General features: G+C 41.4%; 1 protein-coding gene across 3 annotated transcripts in view; it reads right to left on the minus strand.

Annotated features, from left to right (window-relative positions):
- Positions 1–963: 963 nt before the first annotated feature.
- GOLM2 (golgi membrane protein 2) overlaps positions 964–16,712 on the minus strand; it is a 446,718-nt gene continuing 430,969 nt past the window's right edge. For all 3 annotated transcript variants that reach the window (XM_069222964.1, XM_069222962.1, XM_069222963.1), the window contains one exon: positions 964–2,768. In XM_069222964.1, the coding sequence (XP_069079065.1) occupies positions 2,698–2,768 (71 nt within the window). In that variant the 3' untranslated portion in view covers positions 964–2,697. The remainder of the gene's footprint in view (positions 2,769–16,712) is intronic.

A 16,712-nucleotide genomic window follows, 5' to 3' on the forward strand; every position in this document is an offset into this window, starting at 1 on the left:
CAGTAGTCTCTATAGATGTAACACCATTCCACTCCACAGTCCAGGCCTTCTTACCTTTCTGTCTCACAAAGATGGAGAAATTGCCGTACTAATGGGCCTCACCAAGTAGCCTGCTGGATTACCCAAGAACATTTAATCACATCACACCAACTCTAAAATACCAACTTTGACTCTCTTTAAAAATATTTTTAATCCAATTATTTGATTATTTTTCTTTTTAATCCTGATTCCAATTAAAATGCACTTATTTAGATTTGATGGTTTTAGTCTTTCAAATAAATTTTCCCTTGTTCTCATAGTAATCTGTGTTCCTTTCAGGAAGTATTGGGCCCCACACTCATGATGGTTTGTTAATAGTCGTACTTGAATATAGAATAGACAGACACATTAGATTTAAAATGTTCTTGCAGAGACAAAATTGTGCTTTATAGAGCTTTTACACATTGAAGTCAGAGTGTAACGTAGATACAATATTACTTCACTGTCCACACTGGGATGATTCTATAAATTCACCAATGGACTAGAATACCATAGGGTAGCCCTCCCTAAGTAATCTGAAAAATGTTTATAGTCTCCAAATTCTTTGCACATATTGGATCAACACTTACCATCAGACGTAAGCCACTGTTACTTTTTAAAATCTGCTCAGATGTGTGACCTTATCATGAAGTAAGGAGGGAGAGTTGCTTGTGGCATGGCAGAAGATAGCCTCAGCGGACATCTAGGACTTTCCTGCACAGACTCCGTAACAGAGCAGTGATACATGGCATACTCTTGCAGCTTAAACAAGTTCAAAGAAAAGCATGCTTAATTGTCTGTGACTTTAACCTAGCTATGAACATTAAGTTGTGAGTAGATATGTGATAAGGAAAGCATATTATGAAAGAAAGTCTGTGGTATTAAGGATGTTATATAAGAAGCTAATTTAAGTGTATTATCAAAACAGTAAACAACATACTGAGATTGTTTCCTCACATTTTCCTTTATTAGAACCCAAAGCTACAATAGCTATACCCTCTCTGAAGATATTAACCATGGAACAGATTAAGATCAACAATGGGTTGTGGCACTTAATGTAACAAATTAGACTGCCAAAATATGCTCTGTATTCAGAATTGCACATCAATAAATAATGGTGGTGGGTAAAGAAAAAATAAGCTTGACAGTTCAGAAAGTTAAAACCCTTAACACAATTGTAGGTAGATGCACTGTGAAACATTTACCCATTCCCCCAAATGATCTGACACTTTGCAAAAACCCACCTCCCATCCCATAACTGATCCTTTGATACAAGACAGTCTTACCTTTTGCATGCATCAGTAATCCTTACATTTTTTTAATTTTCAATGTCAAATTTGACATTATTAAAAATAACATTAACAACCTTAAGAATGTCGACATGGACTAAAGACATTTTAACTCCCCCAATGCCAACATTATTTGTTTCACCGATTATCCTTTACACCACTTAGATAAACCACCTTTTCAGTCAAGACCAAAAGCATCTGATAAGAAACTAAACCAATTTGAAAAAGAAAAAAAACAATAAATGACCTATTTAAATCCACATTAAGCATATAATGGGAAATGGACTGTTGATGGTTGCACAATAATGATTTGCACAATCAAAACTGTGCACATATGAACTCATTCACTAATGAACACTGTCAGCCCCAGTGTCACAGTTGATGGAATCTCAAGGGAATGGGACAATTTCATAGCAACACAGAATCCAAAAGTGCTCATAAATGTTTTCCATAAGCAGCGGAAAACATACAGAGATCCCTGCAGAGATTGTTTCCTATCTAGATGCACCATACAATCCCACTGCTAGGAACACTGACCGTTTTCACTGTTGGTGTGGGGGTTGGGCACCAACATCCAAAGGATTTTACATGACAAGTCTGCCTCTTCCTTCATTTTCCGGAGTTTAGTGCAGACTAGTTTGGTATTTCTGTTTGGCTGTTAGCCTTATTATCATTTGGCACTGAACTACAAACTATAATAAAAGCAAAAGTGAATGTTCAAAACATCAGTCCTCACACATAACCTCAAAAATGGACAATGTGGAAAGTACAGGTATTTCTATTTCCTCTACACCCCCTTCCCCCGAAAACACATGGGCCAAATAAAGTTCAGGGACTCCACTATGTATAATCCATTCCAAACATTCCAACGTTTGGCGTATTGTTAGTCCACAGCTTCAAAGTCTAGAGTGAATGCATATTCATTAATCCTCTGTCCAGCTTGACTACTGATCTTGGGCTCCAGCCTGATATGAACGCAGATCCTTAGTGTCACAGACTGGAAGATCGATATCCCCACTGCTTCCCTTTTTGGGCTTTTTTAGATCAAAGTTCTGACATGAAACCAGTGATCGAATTTCAAAAGTCGATTATCTTTTTCCTAAATTTCCTAGGCTCATTGATGTCACGTACATTCTTCCACCACTAGCGCCAATGCATGTTGAAAAAAAACGTTCAAGTCTAGTGAGCGAAACAGAGCCCCAGAGCATTGTTCATTTGCAGCCGCAATTTGTATCTCAAGGCAAACAGAAGTAAAACTCTCTCTCACTGGCTTCTCCTACATGTCCCAAGATGGACGTTCTGATCAATGCCAGAATGAGACATTAACCACTTGCAGCACTTTAAGGTATCGTCTTGCAAGCTTGCAGGGTTTCCATGTTACCTTTGTCGCTCACAGGACATCATTCACACTGTCCTTTCTGTAGTCTGCAGGATCTTCCTGAGCATCTCTCTCTTCATCATCTATCAATGAAAAACAAGTCATACATATGATAACATTAATAGTGACATTTTAAGCAGAGCATTCAAATACTCAAAAACACCTATTTTCAAATATGACACCTTACTTTTTCAAAGCCATATCAGCAAACATTTATTATTGATTTTAAATAGTGGGTTATGGCTGAGAAAAAGGTTGCCGTGTTAAGTTATGAATTCTTATCTACTGTATATGTGGAATGGGTTTCCTACAATTCAGACTCCTCCCAAATAAAAGTTAAAAAAGAAAGAAAAAGCTAATATTGAATAAGGTGGTTCAAATCATTGCTTTAAGGACACCATGCTGTACACACCAGTGTAGTAAAACTGCCAAACACATGATCTGGACACAGTGTGGAAGGTCATGATCCACAGAACATATCAATCAGACGTATTCCTTCAGTGAGTCGTTACTGTGGGGGAATGGATCCCTGCTAATTTATTTTGTGTAGGAAAGGGTACTAGTTTTGAACCCTACTGTGGGGCATATAATCTCTGCTAGTGTCTACTCCTGTATGCCGGTCCTAACTGGAGAATGCATTTTCCTTAAAAGGCCCTAATGTGGGATATGGTCTGCTTATAGTCCCTTTTAGCGGTCCACATCACCCTCATGAGCTCATTCTGCAAAGCATATCTTCCTTACAAGGTCAGTCCAGGTTTTTTTTTTACTCTAGATGAGGGATATTTTGTTGCTCACTCACTCCTCTTCCCTAGCTTTGGGAGTCCTCTGCTTCTTGTTGGGGGAACAGAACACACCCACACAGGTGCTGTAGTCTGCAGTTTGTTGTCTTGATCTGGAACTTGTTCTATATCTTGTTACATTTGTATGACACATTCTCCTTACAAGCCATACTGACAGCATCTCATAAAATCCAAATACTTATGGTTTTTCAAAGGTGTCGTCACTATAATTTACTTTGAGTTAGGATGTTTTTGCTTGGGACAAAAAGTATTATATCCCAGAAAGGTTCACAAGGTTTTCAGGTTTATTATTGCCTATAAAGTACCAATGTAACTGTCTGGAGCATACACTTTAAAGCTAACAGTCAACCAAAAAGCTTGACTAGACTTTGAACCTTAAGTGTTCAATGGCAGACTTTGTCTCATGGTGTGCTCTGATTTTGGGAGCTGAGCAGTCTAAACATCCTGTATTTGGATCATTTACATCATAAAGCAGCAGCTGGGACTGTGCGATCCCTGCTTTGCAAAGTCTGAAATGGTTGTACTTCCAAATGCAAAGGACAAAATAAATGTGAAACCCTCCTGAACATTTTAGAATGTAGCAGGAAAACGTCACCTAAGTATTGGAATGAGTGAAGACAAGCTATTATGAACAAACCACTTCATTTTGCCGCCATATTGTTTCGGTTCGATTAAAAGAAACATGAGGTCATTTGGTAGCAAGACCTTTTTTCCCTGCCTCTGGAAAATGAGACCCAGAAAGGTGCAGGAAGCAAAGAGACAATAACTACAGAACAAATTGCTCAAAGCACACTAGAAATAACTGATACAGTTAGAACGTCTGAAAAAATAATAGGAAGTTGGGGAATGCTCAGTGAAGAGCAACAGCTGAGAAGACTTCCCAAGACATTCAAAAAGTAGAAAGAAAATAAACCGGAAGTGAGGAACATTCAAGGAAGATGCAGAGATGGGGGAAGAAGGATCTGCTGATCAGAAACAAAGTGATGCCCAGGGAGTGCTGCGACCTACACTAAGAGCCTGATTTAGATCTTGGAGGAAGGAATACTCCATCACAAACGTGATAGATATCCCATTTGCCATATTACGATCCCATTAGATCCTCTGGGCGTCACAATATGGTGGATGGGATATCCGTCACATTTGTGCCGGGGTATCCCATCCACTGGGATCTAAATAAGGCCCCAAGCCTGCTCATTTAGCAAGATTTTATGTGACCCCACCTACTCCATTTGCACTCCAGCTTTACATAGTTTTTTCTCAGTACAATTACTCCTGTGCACAGGTTTACCAGTCCCCTTCTCCTGTGAATCTTCTATTGTTTACAGCGCTTTCCTAAAGGCTTCAGGCACAGTTGGACCGTGTCTGCCTTTTAATCTCAAAGTTCAACTCAATCCGATAATAAATGCCACTTTGAAATCTCTCCTACAATGACCCAGGTATAGCACCCCTTTAAAGCTGCCAAGAACATTAGAGTCCTACTTGAGTGCAAGCAACCTAACCATGAATTTACATGTAAATACAGTGCTCCACTGCCTTTTGGCTAGGTTTGCACTTCCAAGCATACCCCCGTTCATCTGTCCATGTGAATCTCATGGTTGTCAACTCTATGGCTAATGTCAAACTCAACAAAGATCATGCGAGTACCGGATTTATCATCCACAGAGGCTCAGAATTTCGAGGTTTGACTGCCTGCAAGCTTAACACAAGCCCTGGTGTATGCCTAGGTCGAGGTCAAAAGAGTTTTTATTAGTTACATGCGTTTGTCATGCAGCCGTCCATAATCTTGTCCAGACTGGCAACCCCACACCCAATCCCACACAGGAAACAATTACTCAAAATACTCCAGATAAAATTAAGGGCTAACCACAACTTCTACCAGTACCATTCATCCATCCACTTTTGTAGCCTAGGGGAACTGACCATTCTCTTTGGTAGACCGGAAACAACAAAACGAGTTGTCTACTGGGATCAGAACCATTTTACGAAATTGTGTCACAACCCTCCCATTTAACTACGCCACCCTGAACGGCATCCCTCTTAGCAAGGTGCATGCTATAAATAAATACAAATTGCAGTTTTCAGCATGGACTAGTTAAATCCCCTTTTTGGCCCGTCTTAAATCATTTTTGCAGCAATCAAATCAGTACACAAAAATAAATGTAGGCCTTGTGAGTGATGCGATAACCAAGTCTCCATTAAACAAACAGTTTTAACACTTCTATGTATCCAAAAATGTCTTTCTGTACTACTACCAAATCTAAGTCATGTGATGTAACCACTAAAAGACTACTATTCGCTCTGCTCATTCACATTTTGTATTACTGATTAAGTCAATGACTCATTACACATTTATACTTGCACCTGGCTGACCTCTGCTGTATTAATCCCCTCCCTCTCCTAGATTTCTAAACATATCAGACATTTTATAATTCTCTGGAATGCAAATCCAGTGTGACACTTGTATCATGTGGAAAAAGGCATCATCCTTTACTTAATTCTCTCTGGTATCACTTATGAAAGCACGGAATACAAAAAAACACGTTCACTAGTCACCAAACCAAGGACAGATCCGTATCATATCTATATGTGTCACGTTTATCTGACAATCCACTCAAGTTTAACAGCACTCTTAGGTGTCTGTCACCATTTACTAACCAGCTTTTCCCTCTTGGTCGCTGTCTCATGCAGCACAACAGATTAAAATATTCTACGCAGAATGGAAACATAGGTATAGCAGAGGTTTCAAACATGATCTAGTGCCACTGTGATCTGTGTGCCTGTAGTTTTTTTATTTTTATGTGATCTGTTACATCAATAACTACCCTTCCTCACCACACTATTGTTTCTGAAAAGGCCATTTCCTAATATAAAACAGTGAAGAGTCTTAGAATAATGGCTCACATTTCACTGTATCCTAGTAATAGCAATGATAACCACACATCTTCAACCATAAGGGAACAGGAAATGCCAATGACTGATGGAAAGCACCAAAACCACATACTAAATACCAAGAGAAAAGGAAGGAAGGCATAAGCTGCTAACAAGAAGGAGGTAAGAGAATGAATTGCTGAGAAGAGCACACAGAAAACGAAGCCTTGAGGGAACTGTATACGAAGCATAGAGGGAACCATACTGTATAAGTGAAACACAAGAACAAGGCTGTGGCGTACAGAAGAAGCAACCGAAATATTCAGAAAGCACCAAAGAAGAAAAGAGAAAGCATGGACTATAGAGGAAAAAACATATGGTAACAGAGGAGACGGTGAACCCCTGAAGTAAATCAAGTAAGCAGATATATCAGCCCCCTTCTAAACTAGAAGACACTTGCTCAGTTAAGAGTGGAAACAGCGCCTTTTAAAGTAAACCTTCCCTTTGAGCCCAGTCTTCATCAGCATGTACCTATACTGTGCTAGGTCAAGTATAGTACAAGACTGCATGTTAAAAAATAAATAAAAAAAAACAACTAATTTGCACCAGCTTCTAATAACACCACAATTTGGGCAGCATGCAGAATTGGCAAGCATCAGCACACAACATGCAGTGAGACTAACACAGCAAGCAGGGCAAACACGAAGACTACAGTATGGTACAAACATGTACTGGGCCACCAATAAGTCGCCTTCAACAAGAAGTCTTTGCAAAATCTGAGGAGAATCTTTTCCCCTAGGAGAGAAAGGGGCCAACCACTTATTTGCAGCAGGGTAGGATTTTTCGTGTAGATGTGCTTTTTGCAGACTACTAAGTGTTATATTCACTTGCTACAATTAATACTCACAAAGCATACGTGTCGAAATGGATAAGCCTACTCTCTTTTTAGGATGCCAAACTTGCAATAGATCACCAGACGAATCGGAATAGTTGTACACTGATCTCCTGTTCCTTATACGTGCACAAAGAAGCTCTGGGTCACTGACACAGAAACAAGGCTGGCAGATATATACCCACTGTATTAATATATTACCTTACTTTTGACTTCAGTTAACTGCAATCTTGTAGAGCATGGAGGTTATTTGTTTCTATCTCTGACTATCTGGAGCTGGAACTTACAGTCTGTTATAACACCTGTGTGGTTACGAGTACGTTGTAATTACCACTGATGTACTAATAACTTTAGCACTGTGACAAACCTGCACAGAGTGTGAGAGAGGTAAAAATATGTTTTTTCTATTAAGTCCCTTAGGAATAATTTCTGTGAGCATAGTCAGCACTGCCAAGTGCCACGCATCTCGTGTTAAAATAACGCATTTTCTGTCATTTTCCTGCATTACCGCAATGCTTGAGATTGTCTTGCAAAAGAACCGTGTCCTGAAGTGCGCTAAAACAGTGTAGTTCGTTTTTCACTTTGCTAGCTAAGCTCAGAGTACTGTTTATCAAAGGCCACAAGTTGGCGGCGGTGTACAACAGGAGGTATAAGATCCTCAATATATTACAAGAAATATGTATCCCACTATCACTGAAACTCCTATCCCTGCCAAGCGAACCACAGAGATTTGAGAACCTAAACACAAAACCACCCACCCACCCACTTACTTAGTGTACAAAAGCACCTCCTGCTCAATCCATGGTATCAAAGCTGGCATTGCTTTCAGAAGGCCGGAGTAAATGCCATATTTGCCATGCGGACCGCAGGTGGTAAGAAGGCGAGCAGGATGCGCCTGCCAGTCCTCACCGTTTCTCATTGCTCAATTGGGTGTAGTTGCTGATATTTGTTTCCCTCGTCTTCATTACCTGATTTTGCTCATGAAAAAGTGTCACTCAGTCACTTAAATGTCACTCATAATTACACTGAAATCATGAAAATGTCACACACAGCAATCTGAAACCTTGGCAGCTATGCATCGTGCAGCCAAAAAAAACAAAAACAAAAACGAGCAGAACTGGCATGCAAATGGAACAGGCCATTTTGAACAATCTGTTCAGTAGTTTTGAAGATGTGTTATAAAAATATGTTGGTTTGGCTTCAAAGGTTTAATTTGATGAGTATTGCAATGGTTTGTACCTGAATTAAGCTCTGTTCCAGATTCAAGGAAACTTTGAGGATAAAACATTTAAAAAATATTCAATCCCAACTGAATGAGGGAACACCCGGCCCCCCTATTGGCCATTGCAGGATAGGGATCCAAGCAAGCTGAATGGCAGTCACTACAGAAACACATTTGTAGTGACTGTCATTATGGTCTGGCTTGACAGCGCAGCTGTGGCAAGACTATTATGTGAGCATTACTAGAGAAGGGGTTTATCTCCACCCCCGTTTTGGAGGTCAGGAGTAAGTTTTGATTGGGCAAAATGTGCGTGCTTACACAAAAAAGTGTTGGCCTCTCCACGCACCACGCAGCTGTGATCATTTTATTTATCCAGCTAACTGATCTTGAACACTGGAATGTTATTAACTGTCTTACATAACTAGATAATTTGTGGTATATTTCTCTGGCAGCAACAAAGATGGAAAGAGGGCAGTCATTAACCTACATGGATTTGTAGGTCTGGCTTGACACTGCAGCCGTCACCTGGCCTTTAACCTACACCAATATAACTCTGCAGTTCTTTGCTTCTACTCACAGATATATCCAATATAATGCTCTTTACTTGTAATGCTTCATATTACCATACACCATTCTTTCAAAGTAAGACGTATTGGCATTGCCAATGCTTGTTTTTTTTTTAATTTGAGGGCTCACTGAATATCCGCGAATCTTTGTTTTGGTAAACAAATTACTGGAGCCAATCCGAGGTTCCTGAGCACCCCTCATTCCTAGGGCTGACTAGGGAAAAAGCAGTACCCAAAAGGGTGGAAAACACCCGAGCAAAACAAAATATCAATTTTATTGTGCGCCAGGTTGACGTACATTAGGATTTAGCTTTTCATAATAAGCTGAGGGAGGTTGAGCAGTCACCACAGGTGAGCAAGCTGGCTCATAAGTAGGGAAAAAAGGGCTGAGGGACAGAATTAAAATAGTAAGGACCCTCAACTTGGTCAAAGAGCTTGGCATCCAAAAAATGCCTTGCAGACAACCACTTACCAACAATAAGGAGTTTCTGAAAAATAAAGTTCCCTCCATCTGTCCTCCTGGCCTGCCCAGGAACTGAGAGGTGGGGGTTCAAATGCTCTCAGGCTAGCAAAATAGCTAAAAGGAGCAGCCCTGGCTCCGTTTTCACCCTACCTGATCTGATCCTGTTAGGGAACCTATATATTCACTCTTCCCTTCCGCCCACAAACAAGTCCTCCAGTTGTGCTGCATTAACACAACACATGGTGCCATTTATGAAAGTGCTCAAGACCGCTGTTCTAAACTGTAAACGTCTCCAGTTGTCAACACTTTGAGCGCTTTGATGCCTATGGTCCTTAAGAACATTATAAATGGAACTGATGATGACAGATGCCTGTTGAATAGCACAAGTAGCTCAGTGTCCCATTATGCAAGATGGGTGAGCATCTTATTAAACAGGAAAGGCTAGAATTACTGCGACGAGGCCACACACTATCAACTGAGGGTTCTCCATGCCACCAGCTGTCATTTAGGGTTGCCAAAAATCAAGAGTAAGTGGAAGACACAATCACAAATGGAACCATCATGGCTGTGAATTTTCTTCCTTGTCATTATTTAGCTGTGATTTAGTGACTGAGGAGGATAGAGCAGCAAAAGCAGTTCCTGTCCTCTTAAACTTAAAAGGGGACTACTTTTTGTGCGTAAATGCACATTACGCAAGAGCTGAATGCTATCACTCACAGAGAGTTAAGAGGGGTGTGGTAATCAACCCTCTGCTTCTTGCTATATGCTGTGCAGAACAAAGCAATGGGTGAAGAGAGCTGTCCGAAAGCCCCTATAAGAAGTATACATAAATATATAAGAAATTATGCAAAAAAGGAGAGAGAACTCTGGGTAGTTCCCCAGTTTAGGTGAAGAGGAGGTGCAGTTAGGAGCACCCTGCAGCACCAGCGACACTCTAGATTTGCTCACTTCAAATGTCTGTTTATCTAAGCATAGGATCAGCATAGTGCTATCCACGCCAAGCTAGATAGAGACAAAGTGTTTTGCCATTTGTACAGCAAAATCTTTAAGCATAGGATTAACACAATGCCATTTTTAGCCGAGCTGTAAAATGACTAAAGTCATTCACCACTCCAGGTACAGTTTTACAGCTTTGGACTGGTAAAATACCATCCAAGCCAACATGAAATAAGGGAAAGCAACCCCTGACAGGTGTTTCACTTTCATTATAGCTCTTCAGAGGGGTTTAGCTTTGTCTAGACACAAGGGAGCACCCAGTATAAGTCAAAACAAAGCCCTTTCGGGTTAAGTTACGCATAAATTTTGCAAACGTCTTTTGCCATTTTGGAGTGGAGTGGTGAATGGCTTTCACTGGGCACTTGGGCCAGTAGGTCTGAGTGCTGGGAACAGAGCATGGATAAAAGTCATGCATAGTGGGTTTGTTGGACACAGGTGCACGGTGCAGGCATTTAGTATCTGAGTCACGCAGCCGTATGTCATGCTCACCGCTGTAATAAAAGGCACAGGGTTTGGGTGCAGGGCAAGTCTCAGGGCCATGCCCTGTACGTACGTACGTACACACACACAGCCAGATACAGTGGTTCTTTGGTGTGGCAAGGGACTCAAGTATCATTGCAGAACTCCAACATTTAAATATTGTGCTAAACTGAAGTTAGGGTTAAGAGCTTACATAAGATAATGTGTTTTAAAAACACATAATTTGGTCTTTTAGTAGAGTTAGCAAATCGTGGAATGATGTTCAGGGTAGACTTGACTTCATACTTGGTGTATCCTTTGGTAGATCTTGGTTACTGGTAAAAAAATGTACGTACTCCTAACCCTCTGTGACTCTGCCTAAAAGTGAGGCGAGAGACTTCATTGATGCCGAGGTGATAAGTTGCTAAGAAGTTAACATAGTTTGGAGCCGAGGCTAACTCCTTTCCTTGAGACTGGATAGAGGAACTCTTGCTACTTTCTAGATAAAATAGTTTGATGTTTTGTAGAACTGATAAATGTGAGTATAAAGAGGATAGTTGTAATCATTTTCTGTAAGTGTAAAATAATGTTACTAAATTGTCTTTCCTCCTAGTTCCTCTTGTCAGTGTATTAACTATTTAAATATTTAGATGTTTTATTTTACTATTTATGTATGTATGCCTTATTTTTTTTATCTTGTTGCAATTTACACGTAGAATGTTTTGAACTAGACACTTTAAACAAAAGGTTTATGTTTTGTAATCAAGTCCTTTATAGCGGAAGGGAAGTATTTATTTTTCTATAGCTGTACACTGTTGAGCTGTTTTTTTTTTGCCAGAGACATGCGTTATTCTAATTGGACTAGTTGTGTTTCATTGTGTACATTTTTGAAAGGTCATAAATATGGGGTATGAATACAAAGAGGTATCATTATTTATGTTTAGTTTGTGAATTGTGTTTGTTTTATGATGACCGAATTGGTGAACAAGAACTGGCTTCATATCAAGAAGCAGCCCTGCCATATCGACTTTACTTGGTTAGGGTGGCCTGCAATTCTCTACAAAGGTATACCTAACTGAGGTTATGGTCTACATTAGAATCCTTCCAAATTCGCTTTTAAAAAAAAAATAGTTTTGATGTTTAAGGACTTCTTGGATAGTATTAAATAATGTCATCCTTTCAAGCTTACTCATAAGATATCTTTTCAACATATTGTAACTGAAGGCGCCCTTTTTTGTTAGCAAGCAAGTTTGCACACAAGATAGAGGTGCTATATTCCCAAAAGCCGTACGCATTTATTTTCACTCCAATTGGGCACTCGCAAGTACTCCATTAGTCTAATGGGTAGATTACACTGAATCTTTAACCAGCTGGCAGAGGGAGCTCGAACATCAGGCAAAAGATCGAGCCAAACAGTCTTTTGGATAAAGAGTAACCAAATAGTGTCCTTTTAAGAGCTTATATCTAAAACATAATGCTATTATGAACAAGGCAGGCAGAGTAGTCCACGTGGCAACCTTTGAGTTGAGAACAAATTGTATTTGTGGATAATAATATATAGACATCAACTTGAAAAAAAATTTGCATTTACCTTTAGCTAGTGAGAGGTATAGTTTTATAGCCTGCTCCACAGCCCCAGCAAGTGAAAGACCTGGATGTAAAGAGCTGTCACAAAGTAAGAATGAAGGCCTTTCTGCCCCTTCCCTTTTCTTCGACTCTGCCAAACTACTTCGTTCTCGTTTAGTATGGACGAGGAATAGGAAGGGCCTGTAAGGCTTCCCTTTGTTTTGCTGATGCTCTGGGCTTTAACTTCATGACAGACAGTGGGAAACAGGAAAGGTGGATAGGGAAGACTCATTTCTCTTTGCCTACTGGATCTGTCCTTCTCACTGGATTGCGAAGCACCAAACTCGCACTTCCCCTGCTCTCCCTCTTTCAGGAGAGGCAGAGGATGTGGAACAGGGGTTTTAAATGTTAAAGACAGTGGGCTTCCACAGTATATATACTTCGTGCCAACTCACTGTCTTCAATGAGCGCGTAATATGTCAATGTTATGATGGAATTTAAGAAAGCAGTCTGCAACCCAAGTAATGAGCAACTGAACATTTCGCTAATGAAAATACCTCTAACTCTAATGCTCCCTGGGTGCCGTGCCTACTGTAGCTAAATGTGGCCTGCAAAAATCCACCTGGATCTCTAGGTTGATAGACAGGATACAAAATATGAACATACATGAAACGGCATAAATCATGTACTTCCCTCAGGTGGGAGAGAAGAATTGACTTCAGAAAACAAAAGAATGAACTGACATTTCCAAGAGAATCAAAGCCAATTCCACAACTAAGGACAAGCAAGAAATAATCCAGTGGACGAAATGGTAAAGTTACTGCAGAGAAGTGAGCAACCAAAAAAAAAAAAAAACTTTACCCCTGGAAAATCTTAAGTGCCAATGAATCAGCCTCAAGTTCCAGGACACCTGTTCGATTTCTGTCCTACAGAGGTCACAAGTTATGTATTTGCAGATGACTTTAGGTATTAAAGGGTCTAGAATCCAGAATTAAACTCAGAACTCAATGTACTCGTCCTTCAAATACAGGCGCATTCTGTTAAGAGCCTTCAAATAGACCATTTAAATGGAAATGTGCTGGAGTGATCTCTAGCTACAATCCCAACACTTACAGATATCTGAGGCAAAGTGATGCTTAGACTGCCAAGGTTCTCTTTGGTAGTGATGGCACTGAAGCGTAGCAGACCATTAAAATTATATAATGTTTTTATTAGTCAACCTTACCCTAGCATGCTAAAATCAGGTGCGCTAAGGAGACTAATCTGTCAAGGGTGAGAGCAGATGTTGGATGCAAAACTGGCCCAAAGGAAGTTTCTCCCTCTTACTTATGCCTCAATAGTGATGACAAGTTGCAGAATCTATAATAAGCTTTGCTACCCTGCCCAAAGTATAGGGACTGAGAAAAAAGAAGCAACAAACAGTCATCTTGTGCAAATATGGAACCTTCGACACAAAATAACCAGGGTGTATTTACTCAAAGACCATAGTCAATGGGGCACCAGTATGGAGGTGAATGGGACGTTTACGTGGACCTTAGTCTATTTGTGTCATTAGTCAAACATGAGTCACTTCCATCTTTCCATGAGCCAGTGGGTGATTTTTTTAAAATTCAAAGACATTACTAGTTGATGCTCTCTGTGCACTTTTTCAAAGCACCTTGTAAAGTTTATCCTTTAAATTTTATGAATTCTTAATGTGATGCTCTTTCTGAACTTTAACAATTAACCCTGTCAAATTTACTTTTAACCTTTTGATGAAATGTGAATGGTTGTTAGAGAAGTATATTTCGAAATGTAGGTGGTGCTGCGTTACAGTCATCCAAGCTACATGGACTCCGGTATATCACATCACACCAGTACATTAATGCTAGTTTCATCACTTCCAGTCTGATAGCTCATGTGGAACAACACTGAAGTTCCCACAGAGTCAAAAGGAATATGGATAATAATAAACCCGGACAAAGGATCGAAGGGAGGCCTATAAGGAATCTGCGAGAGCTAGACTATGCATCAGAAAGAACAGTACTGAAAGTAACTAACCTTTTCTTCTAATGAATGGAGGTTCCTGCAGATTAATCACATGGACATACACAAGAATCATTTTGGGAGGAAAGTCGAGTATACACAAAAAAAAAAAATCACACTATAAACAAAATGGCAGAACAGCCCTACCAAACAGGGGTGCTGCTCTTCTGTTTATGTTCAACAAGAATGCTTAACAAAAACTATAAGCGATCTAAGTCGCAGCTCCACAAATCCTCTGAACAAGTATGCCTCTCAGCAATGCAGAAGTAGCGGCAGTATTTGTAGTAGAGGGACCCTGAAGCACTACGGCAGTGGTTCCCAACCTTTTGACATCTGTGGACCCCCAGATTATCATTACTGGAACTCGGGGACCCCCACTGAATCATTATTGGAATCTGGGGACCCCCTACTGAGTAATTACTAAAAGATGGGAACCTAATCTGTTAATATTGTTTAATTTTCTAAGCAGTCGTGGACCCCCTGAGGAGGCTTCGCGGAACCCCCAGGGGTCCCCGGACCACAGGCTGGGAACCACTGCACTACGGGGTAAGCCTTACCTACTAACTCATAATAGTGCCCAATAGTCAAAATAATCAATCCAGAGACAGTATTCCTGTGCACACTATTACCTAGTGTACTATTTCCATAGCCAAAGGATGTAATCAACTAGGAAATAGCATGAACCCGGTCGGTGTTGAAGGCAGCGCCAGTCAACGCAGCTCCGGCACCATGTCAGCATCAGGCATAACAATGAGGGTGGTGCCACCTAGGGGTGTCAACACTGGAGCGGGTGTCGAAGAAGGTCTCGGACTCACTGACGGCTTCCCTTCGGATTCAGCAAGGGATCCAAGGGGCCAGACTGGCACATAGGGGAAACCCGCCAACGTAGGTTCATTAGAGGCCCCTCCTGCAACCATGGGGCCCAAAGGCACTCCCAAAAAGGCCAGGTTGCCCAAATATGAGGCGCATGACCTCATAAAACTTTCAGTTGAAAATCGGTGTAAGTGCAAAGCAGACTCGGATTCCGGTTCTGCTGACTCGCAGGGCCTTGACTGCTGACGCTCATGCATCTCGTCAGAAGACTTCAATGGATGCAGTGAGGTCAAAAGGTCTCTTTGACTTGTTGCGTTTGTGGGACTTCCTCGACTTGTCCAATGATTTTGAGTGCTGCGACAAAGGAATGAGCTCCATGAACAGTCCTGGGACTTTCCGCCCAAATGGGATGTTGAGCGTCACAGAGTTGACTGTCGCTGGGCAGTAAAGAGCTTGAGGGAGCACTCCCTTAGCGCCTTGTGGTGCATGGCACGGAAGCCCTCAGAGGCCTTGGAATTGGGGTCCTGCCCCAACCACCACAAAAACACTAAGGCCCTCATTATGAAAACGGTGTTAAACACCGTCAACCGCTGCGGTGACGGCGAACAGAAGACCGCCATTGGCGGTGAACAGAAATCCGCCATATAATGATGCAAAAATCAGATTCCAACAAAAATCTCCCTGCCACCAGTCACCGCCAGGACCTTGTCGGCAGAAATGCTGGACCTCCCACCCCACCACCGCCGAGCACACAAACACCCCACCCTTCAAATAATGAAACACAAATCACTGCGGCGGTCAGTGGAAGCCGAACGACCATTGGCGGTGCAGACCGCCACGGGCGGCAAGTGGACCCAACAGCAAGAAATGCATACATTGGTAAGTTTGAAACCCACACACCTGACACACATCCACAACACTATAAAACACTCACAGACACACCCCACAATCCTTTGCAACGAAAGTAGGCCAACTAATACAGAGAACTCCAGAAGCAGACACCGAACGCCACAATCCACAATACTTACACCCAACCACACAAGAGTACCCTCACCTAGATCCACACAAGACAACATTCACAACACTCATGATGGCACCCCCCAAACACCCACGCTTCACAGAAAGGGAGCTAAGGACCATGGCGGACGAGATCCTGAAGGTCGAGCCACAACTATTCGGGGCACAGGTCCAGCACACACCCATCGCCAGTAAGATGAAGCTATGGCAGACAATAGTCAACAAGGTCAATGCAGTGGGACACCATCCACGCACCAGGGACGACATCCGCAAGAGATGGAACGACCTGCGTGGGAAAGTCAGGTCCATGACATCCAGGCACCACATTGCAGTCCAGAAG

The sequence above is a fragment of the Pleurodeles waltl genome, chromosome 3_1 (genome assembly GCF_031143425.1).
Source record: "Pleurodeles waltl isolate 20211129_DDA chromosome 3_1, aPleWal1.hap1.20221129, whole genome shotgun sequence".
In the NCBI taxonomy this organism is placed as follows: Eukaryota; Metazoa; Chordata; class Amphibia; order Caudata; family Salamandridae; genus Pleurodeles; species Pleurodeles waltl.